Source organism: Atractosteus spatula, chromosome 6 (assembly GCF_055471065.1).
Source record: "Atractosteus spatula isolate fAtrSpa1 chromosome 6, fAtrSpa1.hap1, whole genome shotgun sequence".
Taxonomy (NCBI): domain Eukaryota; kingdom Metazoa; phylum Chordata; class Actinopteri; order Semionotiformes; family Lepisosteidae; genus Atractosteus; species Atractosteus spatula.
In genome coordinates this window covers 21,026,598-21,041,867 of record NC_142711.1, presented here as the reverse complement: position 1 = coordinate 21,041,867, position 15,270 = coordinate 21,026,598, and the positions used below count along the sequence as shown (strand labels likewise).

General features: G+C 41.5%; 1 protein-coding gene across 5 annotated transcripts in view; it reads right to left on the bottom strand.

Annotated features, from left to right (window-relative positions):
• Positions 1–10,593: 10,593 nt before the first annotated feature.
• The window catches only part of waca (WW domain containing adaptor with coiled-coil a), a 57,433-nt gene continuing 52,756 nt past the window's right edge, over positions 10,594–15,270 (bottom strand). For 3 of the 5 annotated variants that reach the window (XM_088918905.1, XM_088918901.1, XM_088918904.1), the window contains 5 exons: positions 14,978–15,126; positions 14,658–14,776; positions 13,667–13,856; positions 13,432–13,559; positions 10,594–12,202 (listed from right to left, as the gene is read on the bottom strand). In XM_088918905.1, coding sequence (XP_088775031.1) covers positions 12,133–12,202; positions 13,432–13,559; positions 13,667–13,856; positions 14,658–14,776; positions 14,978–15,126 — 656 coding nt within the window. In that variant the 3' untranslated portion in view covers positions 10,594–12,132. The remainder of the gene's footprint in view (positions 12,203–13,431; positions 13,560–13,666; positions 13,857–14,657; positions 14,777–14,977; positions 15,127–15,270) is intronic. The other 2 variants (XM_088918906.1, XM_088918902.1) reach the window with 1 other exon arrangement.

The window sequence follows — 15,270 nt, the reverse complement described above, 5'->3', positions numbered from 1 at the left end:
GAAAACGAGCTGAAACAATATTGTAATGCTTACGGCCACCATTGAGTGTGAAAGCCGGCTTACCAGAGCGGTGACGTCACCGCCCTTCCCTGTGATAGCAGGACCCACAGCCGCTGGGCTGGGAGGGAGATCTCTCTTTAGCTCAACAGGCAGGGTCCCTGTTGAGTGATGCCGGAGGCCTGGGATTGAGTCCCTGACGGTGGGGGGCCGACCAGATGTGGCGGCGGCAAGGGCGCCCCCCTGAACCCCGCAGCGTTACAATATGCTTGCGATCGACTCTAGGTGCTCATAAATCAATAATCATACGCTCTCCGGTGGCTGTTCGAGAAGCCAGCAGTATGGAAGTGATGGTCGCTCATCTCGCTCCATCAATCACCTGGTTTAGCAGGAGAATAGTTTAAAGTGCAGCATGTCAATCGACCTCATTCAATTGGTGTTTACCCCTCTCTTTTTGCACATTTCGGAGTGAAAGCGCCCAGGGGCCTACGAACACCAAAACCCGGCCCTGACGACAGGCACTGTCCTGCTGGCATGCTGTTCACGTCGAGATGGGCCCCCAGAAAGGGCAGCAGGTGAGGTCCCAGGTCCTGCCCAGCGCAGGCCCATGCACTCAGGCGGCCATCAATCACTACAAGCGGAGTTCTGGAGTTCTAATGTCTGGCCAGGTTATCGACACCCCCATGAGCAAGCCTGCCGACTTTGACCAGTCAATACAATGACGCAAAGAGATCGATTCCTTGCGGTTGTTCAGGATTCTTACCAGGCTTGACATTCAATAGATTATATAACCTCATCATCAACGTCCAGTCAGCTCTCTCACTAATGAGGTGACGTATTGTTGATACGGCACTCAAAATCACAATCCTGAATGATTCATCACAATGATGCCCAAAACATTTCATCACTATCCCAAATCTGTCTGCTTTGTCTACGACGACATTTGCATAGGGATAAGACTTAACTCGATCGCTCCATTTTAATTATTAATCCTTGAGTGGAAACATGCGCTCGCCTCTGAGGTTTTCGACGTTTAAGAAGATCGTTTGTGTGAAAGTCTGGAACAGATCAGCTGAGTGCCCAGTCCTTTTCAAATGGAAAGCCTAACTAGCACAGAGAGAGTCATCATGGCTCCAAGGTGGAAGAAAAATCAAGTTTAATGAACCTGTATCCATTCCAACACCCCCCTCTCCTCCAAAAAAAAGGCTAAAAAGAAAATTGAAAGAAAGAGTAATTTTCAATAAGGCGTGCAGACCACAATCAACATATCAAAAAAAAATCCTAACCAGGCTGTAACGGATACAAAAATAAAAAGAGCCAATTGAACAAAAAGTCTGAAGGGCAGCTGTTCCCTAACAAGCACTCAGCTCGCTGCTCGTATCAGTGCCTCATTAAATACCTCTCTAGCAAACGAAGTGTACAGAGCAATTTTCAAGAACCGTGAGTACTGGGAGAGGTTCAGATCACATGTCTAATCAGCTAATTGGATAAAATGCCCGCAAGGGGCACGGAAGCATAATGATTTATACAGGAGAGAGGAGAAAATGAAGTCAACCTGCCAACCTGCAAGAATGGCGTGCTGAAAACATCGAGGCAGGCGCTTAAGACCTCAGGGCCGTTCTGCTCATGCACAGACATCGCAGACGCACCACTGTGAGTCGGCTGTTTTTGTGGGTGAGTCACTTGTTTCCCAACAAGATAATGGTCTAGATACAACATTGAACACACTACCCGACTGCAGTAAAAGTAAATTATTGTAAAAGAAAATCAAGAACTGGCTTCAAAACTGATGCAACACAACTGCACTGCAATCACCTCGACTCCACAGAAAAATAGACTGCAACCGGCATCAATAGAGACCAGACAGACACAAACACACGTCCGAACACAGCAAACGTACTTCTGTGCATACGTGATGCAATAGCACACAAGAGGGTATTTTGAAGAGGAACATTTGCAGGAAAACGGCAGCATACGCCACAGTACTGCACACTGGCTTGGCAAAGTTTCTATGAAATCATTGTCTGTGAATCAGTAAATGTTTTCAGACCCCTCCCTTCATTTCAGCTACCAAATGAAGCAGCCATATCACCCTGCAGCTCACAGCTGGCAGCCCACTAAAGCTCAGCAGGTGTGAGCCTGGCCAGTACCTGGATGGGAGACCTCCTGGGAAAAGCTAAGGTTGCTGCTGGAAGAGGTGTTAGTGGGGCCAGCAGGGGGTGCTCACCCTGTGGTCTGTGTGGGTCCTAATGCCCCAGTATAGTGATGGGGACACTATACTGTAAAAAGGTGTCATCCTTTGGATGAGATGTATGCCTGAGGTCCTGACTCTCTGTGGTCATTAATAATACCAGGGTGTTTCTTGAAAAGAGTAGGGGTGTAACCCTGGTGTCCTGGCCAAATTTTCCATTGGCCCTTACCGATCATGGCCTCCTAATAATCCCCATCCTGTTCTCCTCCACACTGGCATCTGGTGTGCGGTGAGCAGATTGGCACATCATCCACAGGGGGGCTACACATTGGTGGTGGTGGAGAGGAGTCCCCATTACCTTTAAAGTGCTTTGAGTGGAGTGTCTAGAAAACTACTATATTAGTGCAAGCAATTATTATTCAGTACTATTATTACCAGTGGGCTCGTAATGTGCAGGAGCACAGAGGCTGTGGACATAAAGGAGCCTGTCGCCCTACCAGGCAGGTTAGTCTTTTTGATGATGCAGTAGTGCTAACGCTGATCCAGGCCAGGACAGTCCTCCCCTGCCGCATTTATATTTGTCGTTAAATCCTCTTCGTTTCCAGATTGACTCCCATCTAAGTGATATGTAAGTGCACGCGTGTAATCTTTTACATTTCATGTTGTTCTGACACGTGGTCAAGTCCTGTCCCGAGTATGAAATCATACAAAACCGGTAACCAAAAAAGCATAATCATACTATTCAGTAATAAAAGCTATTCCCTCTGCCTTGATGTTCATTTTCTCATGGGTAAGTGGTTTCAGGCTTTAGAACTCCTTTATGCTTTTGTTTTGAAAAACATAAAATGAGACAAAGACAGGTAGCAAACAGAAGAATGATTATTTTGTATTAGATCATCTATGCCGTCAGACAATGAAATGTCTCTATATGATGATTTTGAAAGGAGCTTAGCAAGGTGTGAGCACTCCTGTAGTCTAGTTGGAGCCCTGGCTGTTAAATGCCCCCTGATTGTTTTGTGCTGCAGAGACACTTTCATGCATTGACTGGTGGGATTATAGAATGCCCTGTGAGAAATAGCCCATTGTTTAGGATATAAAAGATATTTTCTCAAAGGCTTGTCAAATAACTGCTAATGGAGACACTACACCTGAGACAGAATCTCCAGAACAGACAGACATTGATCACTCACCTTTGGTGACTAGTTGAAAGTATTAACACCTACAGAAGAGTTGATAGACCCCAGTATATAATAGCTTCTTCCTGCCTGGCTGTCTCCTTCCTGGAACTCACCAAGCACATACTCATTTAGCTTGAAGCACAGGTAGAAATCTGTCTGTGCCAGGTTTCGAGAATAGAAAGGATGCAGAAGTTGTTGAAAAGCTGCATTCTTTACTGGGTGGTTTTTCCAACCCCTGTAGTCTTTGTTGGGCTTTTTCAAATTCAGGGAAGGGTTCATACACATTCATCTCTACTGGTTACCTTTGATTTGTGCCGTCGAAAGAGCAAGCTGATATTTACTTCTGAATTTAGTACACCCCCATACTTTTAGGATAAGCACGATACTTCTTGATTGGTGGTTACCGGGCTCTAATCTGGACTCATAACGACCAGTCCTAGGTCTCGTCACCAGTATGAAAGTCATCACTTAGTTATTCCAATATCTCAAAAATGAACTGCAAATTTCTTATTACGTTTAAAATCTTGTGAACCGTTATGGTGAAGACAATGGTAAGGACATAGGAATACAGAAAACCATCCATTTTATTTACTCTGTAGAGGCACTTTAATGGGCTTTTACCCCATAGCTTCATTTTTGGTGAGTAATTATGGCTCAGCTAATTTCCTCCAAACCTGAAAGTTTTACACCACTATGAAGGCAGTGAAGACTTTGAAGACAATAGCTACAGAATACAAGTTTGTCATGGCTTCTCTAGTTTACTTGTGGGTCACAAAAATATCAGTTTGCTTCAGTGCCTTTGGCAAAACACCCAGTATACGGCTGCCTTGTTTTTGTCACTTCTCCTAGGTTCATTCACAACAGACAGCTATTTTTTGCAACAGACAAGATCTCCGAACCTCTGTTGCATATTTAAAGCTTAATGTAGGTGTTTACGTCAATGCCTATGCCAACTTTAACTCACCACTTCAGAAGTAGCACCATTAGTTTAGATTGCCTCAGGCACAAAAGGGGATTTGAATTTGCACCTAACAAGTATTTAAAATGCAGATTCTTGTAAATGACCCCTTCAGCCAATCTCCATCAACAAAAGCGTCTGCAGCAGTCAGCCTAACACACACCTGATGTGAGTAGCTTGTGGTCAAATCAGATCAAAGCTCGTGTCACTCCGTCCATTCACCTATCTTATCTCATCTGTCCATTTTCTAATCACTTCTTCCAGTTCAGGGCTGTGGGGGAGCCAGAGCCTATCCCAGCATGCAAAGGGCGCAAGGCGGGGTTCCACCTGGACAAGGGCGCCTGGCGCAGACACACGCACTTATTCACACCAGGGCCAATTTTCCCAGAAGCCGATTAAGCTGCCAGTATTTCTCTGGACTGTGGGAGGAAACCCATGCAAACACAAGGGGAACATACAAACTCCACGCAGACAGCACCCAAGCAACTGAACCCAGGGCTCCGGCGCCTTGAGGTTGTATTGCTAAACACTGCACCACCCGTGCTGCCTACTCATGACAGTCCTCAAAGTTGAATGTAGATTGATTGGTGTCGGGTAGAAAATATTTGACAAATTAACAAGTAAAGGTTTATTCCATGCCGAAAAGGGAAGAAAGGAAACACAACGTTTCGGCTGTGGAGCCTTCTTCGGGTGTCATTTTCATTTTACAAATTAGTTCATTTATTGTTACCTATAAAAGAAGCAAAGGGTTTGTGGTACAATAGTGCCCCTTGCTGGGTGATGTGAAAACACAACCAGGAACCCTCCTAACCCTCCAAAAGAGCATGAAATGATGGAACAAACTGATAAAAAAAAATCATGACAACTAGAGTTTCTCAGGTCCAGTTCTGTTCTGTCACACCAAATCTTATTTTTTTTAAACTATACCAGTGACTTCATAATTTAAACAGCTTCACCACTGGTGCTACATTTAAAAAGAATGAGAGATGTTTTATTCAATATAACGCATTACTGATAGCAATACATAAGACTGGACTGCAGGCGGATAATAAATGAAGCCTGTTAGCACAATTCATGGTTAAAGGAATGAAATGGTTTAGAAACATCCATTTTAATCTGTGATGATACTCAAAGAAATGCTAAATATGAATCTTTCACATATTAAAACATTTTGCCCTAGTGAACATGAAATAAAAGTGCAACAATACATGCATGCTAAAGACAATGTGTGCGTAAAATGGAAAGAATGCATTCTGGGGATACAGCTGGGAAGAATAACACTCTTGTCACACACGTTTTCAGCGTCTGTCATCCACTATTACTAGAATTCAGTTGACAGGAAGCAACCACGATCAAGCAGACTGGACCATTCAAGAGCTGTTGCTTTCTTATAGCAACAGCTGTGGCTGCCAATGTTGAGCTGTGGACAGACATTGATATACTTCTCAGGCAACTCTGGGAGACAGATAATTGCTTAATCCTTCCACAAAACACTCCTCCCCACAGAGCCAGGGCCTGCTCCAGACTCTCTTACAGGCTGTGTCCCTGGGTCTCATCGAACTGGACTTCATGTGACGCTCCTTCCAGTACCATATCCAGGAAGAATTTTCTCCATTTCATGTCAAAAAGAACCGAAGAAAATACCAAATGTCAAAGGGCCTGGGAATTAAGCACTTAAATACTAAGAAAATTTGGAACAAAGTTAAAGAAACAGAAGCCGTTAAATTAGCATGCAATTATGTCAGGCACAGCCAACCTTGTTAGCACTACCCCATGCCATGGAGTAGATTATGGGACTCTGAATCTTTCAATACATTGATGACCAAATTGCTCCTTAATTGTTTAATTAACCCAGAGCTGAAGATCGCTTTTAAACTGAAAAGACCAACAAATTCAAGTATCAACGGAATCGCCTTATGTAATTCCATCAGGAATGCGTGAAGGAGAAAGTGGCTGTTCTATTTTTCCTCACACTGATTGGGGAAAAATCCATCCGTGCTTTTTCCACCTCTCCCACCTTTTCTGTCGCTCTAGAATGTTAAAGGGATGCATGCTCAACTGGGAGCAATATAATTAGTGGAGATAACAAGGATCTGTATTAGGATAACCACTTTTCCTAATCTACATCAATTATCTATATTCTAGTATGATGTACTTAGCAAACGAGCCAGCAGGCATGTCACCCTGCAACTCACAATTGGCAACCCACTGAAGCTAAGCAGGTGTGAGCCTGGTCAGTACCTGGATGGGAGACCTCCTGGGAAAAGCTAAGGTTGCTGCTGGAAGAGGTGTTAGTGAGGCCAGCAGGGGGCGCTCACCCTGCGGTCTCTGTGGGTCCTAATGCCCCAGTATAGTGACGGGGACACTTTACTGTAAACAAGCGCCGTCTTTCGGATGAGACGATTAAAAATCCCAGGGTGTTTCTCGAAAAGGCCAAATTTCCCATGCCTCCTAATCCCCCCTCTATGAATTGGCTACATTACTTTGTTCTCCTCCCCCTCCAACCCCGAGGTTGGAGTATTCTCGGTCAGATTTAATGTCAAATGCTCAAAGATTTGGTTCAAACTGCCGACAAGCAGACCCTGCTGATGCCGGATTAATGCTAGGATGAGAGAGAGATGTACTTAGTTAACAGCAAAAGTCTCACAATATAACAAAATAGGAGGATTAGTAACCTGCACAACCTGCAAAAGAAACTAAAAGGGATTTAATGCAAGACTGTACAAACACCTGACAGCAGGTATTTAAAACAGAGAAGTGCAGAGTGCTGTATACAAGAAACACCAAGACTGAAGAAGGTGACATAACATTGTAATGGGCACATGATGTGGCAAGTAAGATATTGCTTCTCTGGCAATCGGTCCAGAAAAGATCAAGATCAAACCAGTACACGGCCCAGCTAAAAGCAATGTCCAACACCGACAGGCTAAAATAAGTTGTTTTCTTTTGAACAGAAGATTGTGAGGGACTTTATGAGTATTCACAATCCTCAAAGGCATTGACAAAGTCACACTGGAGAACACCTGTGGAAGCTACAGAGAAGTGCATTTAAAACAGAACAGGAGGCACTTCTTCACTGAAAGGGTAGGGGAGGGGGGGTCTGGAACAAGCTACCCAGACATGCTGTTGAAGCAGAGATCACTGCTTCTTTTAAGAGACAGCAGGGTGATGAAATGCTAAGATCAGTTAGCTACTTGCAATCAAACTACATGGGCTTGCACAGCCTCCTCCCATCTGTAGCCTTTTTCATGCTTCTCGTGTAATTCAGTCGTCACTGAAGTCAATATCAATCGCCTACAAATGTCACTGGTTCAGTAGCCGCTTTATGGATTTAAGGAAGAAACATTCAGGTGCATTATCTGCTGGCCATCAGTATGCAAGCAAAAGATGGACAAACCACACAGACATATACAGGATTAGCAACCCATTACTTCCACACCATACCGCACATGACTAACTTCCCAGACAAACCTGTTCACCAATAACAAAATGTCAGTCAGAACACCTTTATTCTGACCATCTAATGTTAACCTTTTCGCAAAAAGCTTTTCTAAAACGTTAAATGTCAAATGTGTAGGTTGTGAATAACCCAGATGTATAAAGCTGCACGACTTATTCGAACTAATCTAACACATTCAACTGCTAAGGATGAGAGGGAAAGCTCCTCACTCAAAAGAAAACAGCTGAAGAACTGTGGGGCAAAGAAATGCGATTCCGGTCTTTGCGTTGTCATTTACTGCTAAATTCAGTTTGCACAAGCTGAAGTCAAACTGTACCACGAGACAGAGATGATTCAAATACATCCCAATATCGCAAGCTGACATAATTAGGAGCATAAACGGTGCCATTATGGGTTAATACAAAAAACCCATTTAGTTAACCACACACAGCTCACAGTGAGGATAAGACCAGATGAATAATGATAAACTTAAAAACCAGGGATAACTACCTATTGAGCAGCAGTTTAAAGATGACATCAGTTGAAAGTGTATAGTGAGTAATACACCCCATTATAGCGTTAGTTTACATACTGAGGGGAGTTTAGAGAACTTTTTTATACAATGAACCAAAGCAAACTGAATACCTGCACACTACTATATAAAAAAATGTGATTTTGTGTTAATAGTTTACCATACTGCAACAGAAAACCCCTACTATCTAAAGCCTTAAAGAACAAACATGTAGAATTTAAAGAACAGCAAAATAAGAACACTTTGAGAAAAAAAAACTTTAATGTTTTTATAAAGTTCACTGAAATTTTACTCACATGTACAGTCTTGAAAAGATAACCAAGAAATATAGTATATACAAACACTGCAAGTTATTACACAGGAAAGCAAATGTTGTACATTGAGGGATCAACTCCATGTACTGATTGGGAGGTCAGAACAGAATCATCTTGGTTATGAATATCCAACCAGAAAGAGGGCATTTCAGCAGAAGAATCTCTGGGAAGGCCAATGACTTCTTATCGGGTGGCATCAAGTTGCAGCAAACTCACCGTTTTCACGTTCGAAAGACTATTGCTTCAGTGAACTCAACTCTTTTTGAAATACAGTGAGAATTAAAAACTGCCCAGCCGATATAAAACCCCCAAAATTTCCAGCTTAAAAAGAGTATTTCACAGCAAACACTTTTGTAAAGTGGAGCTGACACTTTCACCCAAGAAGTTCAATGCACTTTGGAAACAAAGCAGGGAAAAAAGTACTTATACTCGTCCAGTTTTGTCAGCTCTGACTACCTCTGAGGAAGCCAGTATTGGATATGACTAATATTTAAGAAGTGTAGAATATTCAGTGTTGATTACTGGCTGATACAGGAACCATTCAGATAAGTCCAGATTTCATTTCAGGTTTTATCATTTGTGCCCAGGCCCTAGAGCTACAGAGATCCGGCTTTTCCACAGAAACCACGTCTTTCCCACAGGCATAGGTCCACATCCATCCAAACCCCTTCAAATTGAGCTTGAGCTCGTTTTAAATTCTGAAATTGACAGATGACTGTTAAATGCAAATTCCCCACATCTGTAAGGTGTCATAAATGTAATGGAGAATTCAAACTTTTGCTGCAGGAGAAAGAAAAATGCCAAAATGAATCAACAGATTGTATCCAGTCTGCAAACGTCTTAAGAGTTATTAAATTATTCGGAGTATGTTAAGAAAATGCAAGGGTCAAAGGTAATCTAGAAGTGATTTTTTTTAGTCTCCAGATGTCGTGCATGTAGATCTGCAATTGTTTCACTTGTACCCTCTTGCTCCTGTATGCCTATCAGAGGACTTAATGAATTTAGTCCACAGGACCACAAATCAATGCATAAAGATTTGAAAGTGGATTCTCAAGTCAATTCATGTTACCGACAGCTCACGATTTTCAATGATCAAGAAAAAACTGTTGAAAAAAGTTGTGCCGCACATTTTGGCTACCAGCTAATAGAATAGCCCCAAAACAATTGGGTAACACTTTGAATTGTGCCCATGTATCAGCCACAGAATACACACTCATTCACTCTAGACTAAAACACAGTGTAACAAGATCACGGCACTTACATCACCTAACCATGTGATTGGTAGTGCTGTCTCAACCCAAATTTTATGTTTGGCATTTTAAATGGCCTACAGTAAGCGGCTTTTAATTCACGTCTCTAGAACGTTCTGCTTAATGCACGCTTACAAAATGCTCTATTACCCCAGATTTTTAGAGTCAAAGCCTTTGGAAGGTCTCATTTTCTTTTCCTGTAAATAATGATGGCCTAACCCGAGACGGCCCTATACTGGTCCCACCAAGCCATGAACACATACTTTCCAGCACCCCCGATATGCATATCTGGCTCCAGTCCCTTCTGAGCTTAAGTGCTGATTGCTGCTCCACTCCCAGCTGCTCCTTTCTCCTCTGACAGGCTGACCTGAGTGTGAGCAGGACTTCCTTGGGTGCTATTTTGACATGGAAATCCCAGAGGGCCAAATCCATAGCCTAGCTCTAGGGAAGGAGACAGCACCCTCAATTAGCCTAAAGCAGGGCTACAATGCCTCTTTATGACAACACTTGGCATCAGAAGTTTCCAACAAAACTTGAAATGCAGGCATTTCCTTGTAGCAGCACATTGCTTCCATCCTAGCAAGTGGGAACTGAATCTGAACGCATTCAAATCCATTTTATACATGGATTTCTAGAGCTTTTTAAAAACCAGAAGGTCCATTTGCCAGCAAGGTCTTTACAATTTCGACACCACAACTCTCCACTACCAAATAAAAAAGGCAAATGAATCCTGTGGTAGCATAATTTTATTTTTATATACTTTAGGAAACAATATACAAAGCTGAGCTCGCCCACCATTTCTGACCAGTGGTGTGCTCTAGTTACACATTGTGATGGTGGAGAACAGCAGGCAGCACCGGACTTGCACAGTTCGCTACAACACATACAAACGACCATTAGAAAGGAAAAAATAAGCCAAGACAACAGGGCAATCACAGGAGAGAGGTCCGACTCATCCTTGTTGAATTTCCTTTTCCTCCGGTTATAAAAATTAGTACTGTCTCTTAAAAAAAAATAAGCGAGGTTTAAAGATTTTCAACAAGGATAGTTCAAAATGAAGTATTCCCTGGGCATTCCAGCTTCTTAAAAAGCAGTAAAGAAAATGAAAAATAACCAGTGCTTTTTTTTTTAGCATATTTATTACAATACATACATTTTCACATTTGACCTTTTGTCTTCTCAACACCCCCTACCTTGCTGAGTGGACCTTTATCACCTAGGCTCCTTATCAGTGCCCAAAACAAACCCCAAAAGCACTTCCATTCCAACCTTACAGGATGCAAATGAAAATATGTAGTAATAATTTATGTATACAACATATTGGATATACTAGTAATCACTGCAACTTTAAAACTTTATTTTTAGGAACTGTACACAGGAATGAAATCTTGGGTTGACCCAAGGTGCCTTGAAAACAACCTCAAAAGTGTTAAAATGTACAGTTTTTTTTTTAAAAAAAAAGACTGAAGAAAAAACAAAATGGGGGGGGGGGTTAAAAAAAAATTTGCCCTGCAACAAAGATCCGGTATGTAGCGCTGTTCTTACAAGGCGGCTGGAATCGGAATATCCCTTACTCGTGTGTTCTTGGACCACACTGTTCAAGGTGCTGCAGTTTTAAATGCACACCATCAGGCACTGGTATTAATTCTAGGAAATACAGGATCACTGGATGGTAAAAATAGATCCTTGAACCATTGCAACCCCACCTGCTAGATCTTCCAGAGGTTTCCTTGAGGCCTCCCATCCTCCCGTTACCTTCCTTCGCTCAAAACCACCTCACAGCTTACTCAAAATTTACAGAAGTATCCTGCTTTACAATGCAATCAACAGCTAGCATGTCACCCCCCCCCCCCCCCAATATTTTAGTTCCACCCCCATCCCACTGCAGGTTCTACTCAAGCTAGAGGCAATGGCTCATGGATCTATTCAGAAGAAAGCTAAAGTTTGCAGACAGGTTAATATGTAAAAGGCTAGGTACGTAGCCACCTCAGAATTGATTAGTTTGGATGTCAAAGCTCTGATCGCCACGGATTCCCCATGGCTTCACTCTACAAAACATATTTACAACATGAAGGATACATCTACAAGAAATCTACATGTCGGGCTTTACAAATCTTGTATTACCCTTTAAATCATTTCCCCCCTCCCCTGCCTCACTTCCTCGCCCAGCCCAACGGTCCAAAGCCAACTGAACTGCAGCTCAAAAGTGTTAAGACTGGGCACAGAAAAACAGTTCTTGGGTTCCAACCATGTGCAACGTGTTTCTCAAGTTCTCAAACCATAAAGGAATTCTGATTCTTCAACTTTTCAAGTTCCTTAATTTGTTGTCTCAAAAATAGTATCCTGGAGGAAGAAAGAGAACAGATTCGCATGAGCTAAAATATATATACCTTTAACAGAAGCAAAATCTTAACTGGAGAAGCATTTTATGTTAAGAATGCATTTTGACAGGTGTGTATTTTAGATTCGTTTCAAATTTAAAAAAGCAGGCAACAGGGATGTACGCACAAGACCAAGGACTGAAACAACTGAACAAGAGATCCTACTTCACATCAGAGGACAAACCCTGCCTAAATTGAAAACAAGCAGTTTTTGTAATACAGGAAGCCAACAGAAAATGTATTCTCTGAACAGAAATTAATTCTTACCACAAATTCATCTAACCTGTCTGAAAATAAGACAATGAGAGATTTGCTAAGTGTGTGGAAAATGTTGAAACGCCCAGCCCCCTTACTGAAATCTTTAATATAGAGCACAAATACGACTGCCTAGCTTTAATCACATTACAACAATAGTTCAGCTAAAGACAGGGGAAGGGAAGCACTCTGGGAATGCTCCAGATGTACTATTAACTGACAGAAAGCACCTATGACAAGTTTAACCCAGTCAAATGCATGTATCAACCCCACTTTTTAATTTTAGATATAAAGCAATTAGCTAGCTGACAGTTCATAGCAACAGTCACTACAATAGTGGCTATAATGCGACTATCCAGTCACACTGTAAGAATCCTTCCATTTCAGATAAGTATGCAAAACCCCATTAAGGGTACTTGTCAACTATATTATTCCACATTACACCCAAAATGTACAAAAACATATCTAAATTAGTGATTGTAGCCTTTAAGCGTTTTTGCATACATACTCTGGAGTGATTCAAGAGAAATCCTGAATGAGTGAGTACTAAAAAGCACCAGTTCAGTTTTTTAAGTCATAATCCACACAGTTTCTCTTTCCATAACTATTTCACTTCCATGCTAGAATGTAAAACAAAAAACAATAGCTGTGGATATTTAGCAATCACAATTATACCACTATCTAAACTTACCTAAGACAGCATAAAATTTAGCAAATGAGAAGGACCATTAGGACTGTCTAGCTAGTTGGATTTCTAGCACATTCACAGCGTTTGTTTCAACATATTGGCCTGTTAATGTTGATATAGTATAATATTGATAATAAAGGTTTCTGGTCTTTTCCCAACTTAAGTTTTACTTTTTATCTCTGTCTCCATAATACGTACTCGTAAAAAATGATCTCTCGCGATGCATACACTATTAAGACAATTCTTACCTTTGCTCACGCAATGTAGCTTGAATTTCACATACTCGAACAAGTGATCTAAGATTTTTTAGCTCGGTACAAATTTCTGACATATAAATGCTTCCCATGTTGTGGGCCTCTTCACGTAATCTTGATGCCTGAAATAAAAGTCATTCATCATGTTTTAGTTCGACTGGCTGGGTAACCACAAAGCAGAGCGTCTGCTCGCACATACTGAAAGTTGGAAAGTCAGCATCTACTGTACCTGTTTCTCTGCGTGGTCTGCTGGCCACCCTTGAACATGTTTGATGAGATTTTCATTGAAGTGTGCTGCTAGCGTGGGCGTAAATGTACACGTGGGCCTCGCAGGTGCACTAGGTGGAACTGAGGCTGTACTCGATGATGCATTGCTGCTAGAGATGTGATTTGGACCTGGTGAAGGACTCCTCTGACTACTAGGAGAAAAAATAAGTATCAACATAAATGAAGGAATTAGGTTATGAAGAATGTCTACATTTTGAGAAGGTAAGAGAGGGAACATGTAAAAATGGTAAATCTACGAACATATGACAATACAGAACCCAGAATAAGAAAACTTTTTTAAAACAGTATACTTGCTCTGTGGACACGTGTTATTGATCATATATTTTAAAACGTTTGGATAAGTTACTGCATTAGAGAGTGATAGATGCTTATTAAAGTACAAGGACAATTATGTTATTTGAGTATGAACACTTGCAAGATGGGGTTTCTTCAGATTCGTCAATCTAAAAGGTATGAAGGATTGAAGCTAAGTGAAGAACGTCTACTGGGCACATTTAACTGTGTGCAGCTCAAAAGTGTACCAGAGGGTGGTGCTATAACACAAGACTTGAGATATTGAGGCGATTAAAGGCATTCTATAAAATCATTAATACAAACCAGAAATAAAAAATGCAGAAAAACAATTAAGTACATCTATCAAACCAACAGTGAGAAAATAAGACTTTTTTGGGAAAAGGCCCTTTTTTTTGTAAAGCCAGCATTTTTTAACACCAGCATTAAAAACAAGTGCTTTGAGAACCTACTTTTAAAGGCAAAATATAAAGTTTATTTCTTCTGAGACATCCTCTTGACATTGGTTTGAATAATTTTAGTTTTTTGTTGAAAAGTACATTGACATTTAAAACACTCATATTGGTTCATGGTTAATATCACCAGATGAATTTCTGGAGTGCTACGCACTAACCTAAAATGGTAACAGTAACCCATTTTACCTTGATCTCTGAAGACTCCGAGGAGAGACGGGTTCGTGCCCATGTTGCTTGTCAGCAGGAATAGGCTGCTGAGGTACTGGCTGTGGAACTGGTCCTGGTTTCACTACTGGTGTACTAACCTGTACCAAGACAAGAAAACTGTATTTCTACGGCGAAATACTTCAATCGAAAGACTCCTAGACAAAAGTGATTAAGTGCACAATACTAAATATGTGGAACACGGTCCCTTAACACCGTTGAGACCATCGCATAAAGCAAAACGTCTAGGATCATAGAAAAACATCACAGTTTGGAATTTCCGAATGTCGAGAATGCCTCACCTTTGGCTGTGATGATACAGGCGGTGTGTTTATCAGAGGTTTTAAGGGAACTGTATTAGTCTGTGGCGTGCTTATTCTTGGAGACACGTATGACCTTGGTGATGAGGCATCTGACGTTAACGACATTGGGGACTGATTAGATTGCTGGGCTGTTTTTTGGATTGAGAGAGAAAAAAAAACAATTCAGCACACCTAAACAACTTTTTGTGTCCACTCTTTAACACAGACCACCTGTGACCCCTAATTTTAAAGAACTGTTGTTGTTTTTTTTTTACCAGAGATGAGAGAAAAAC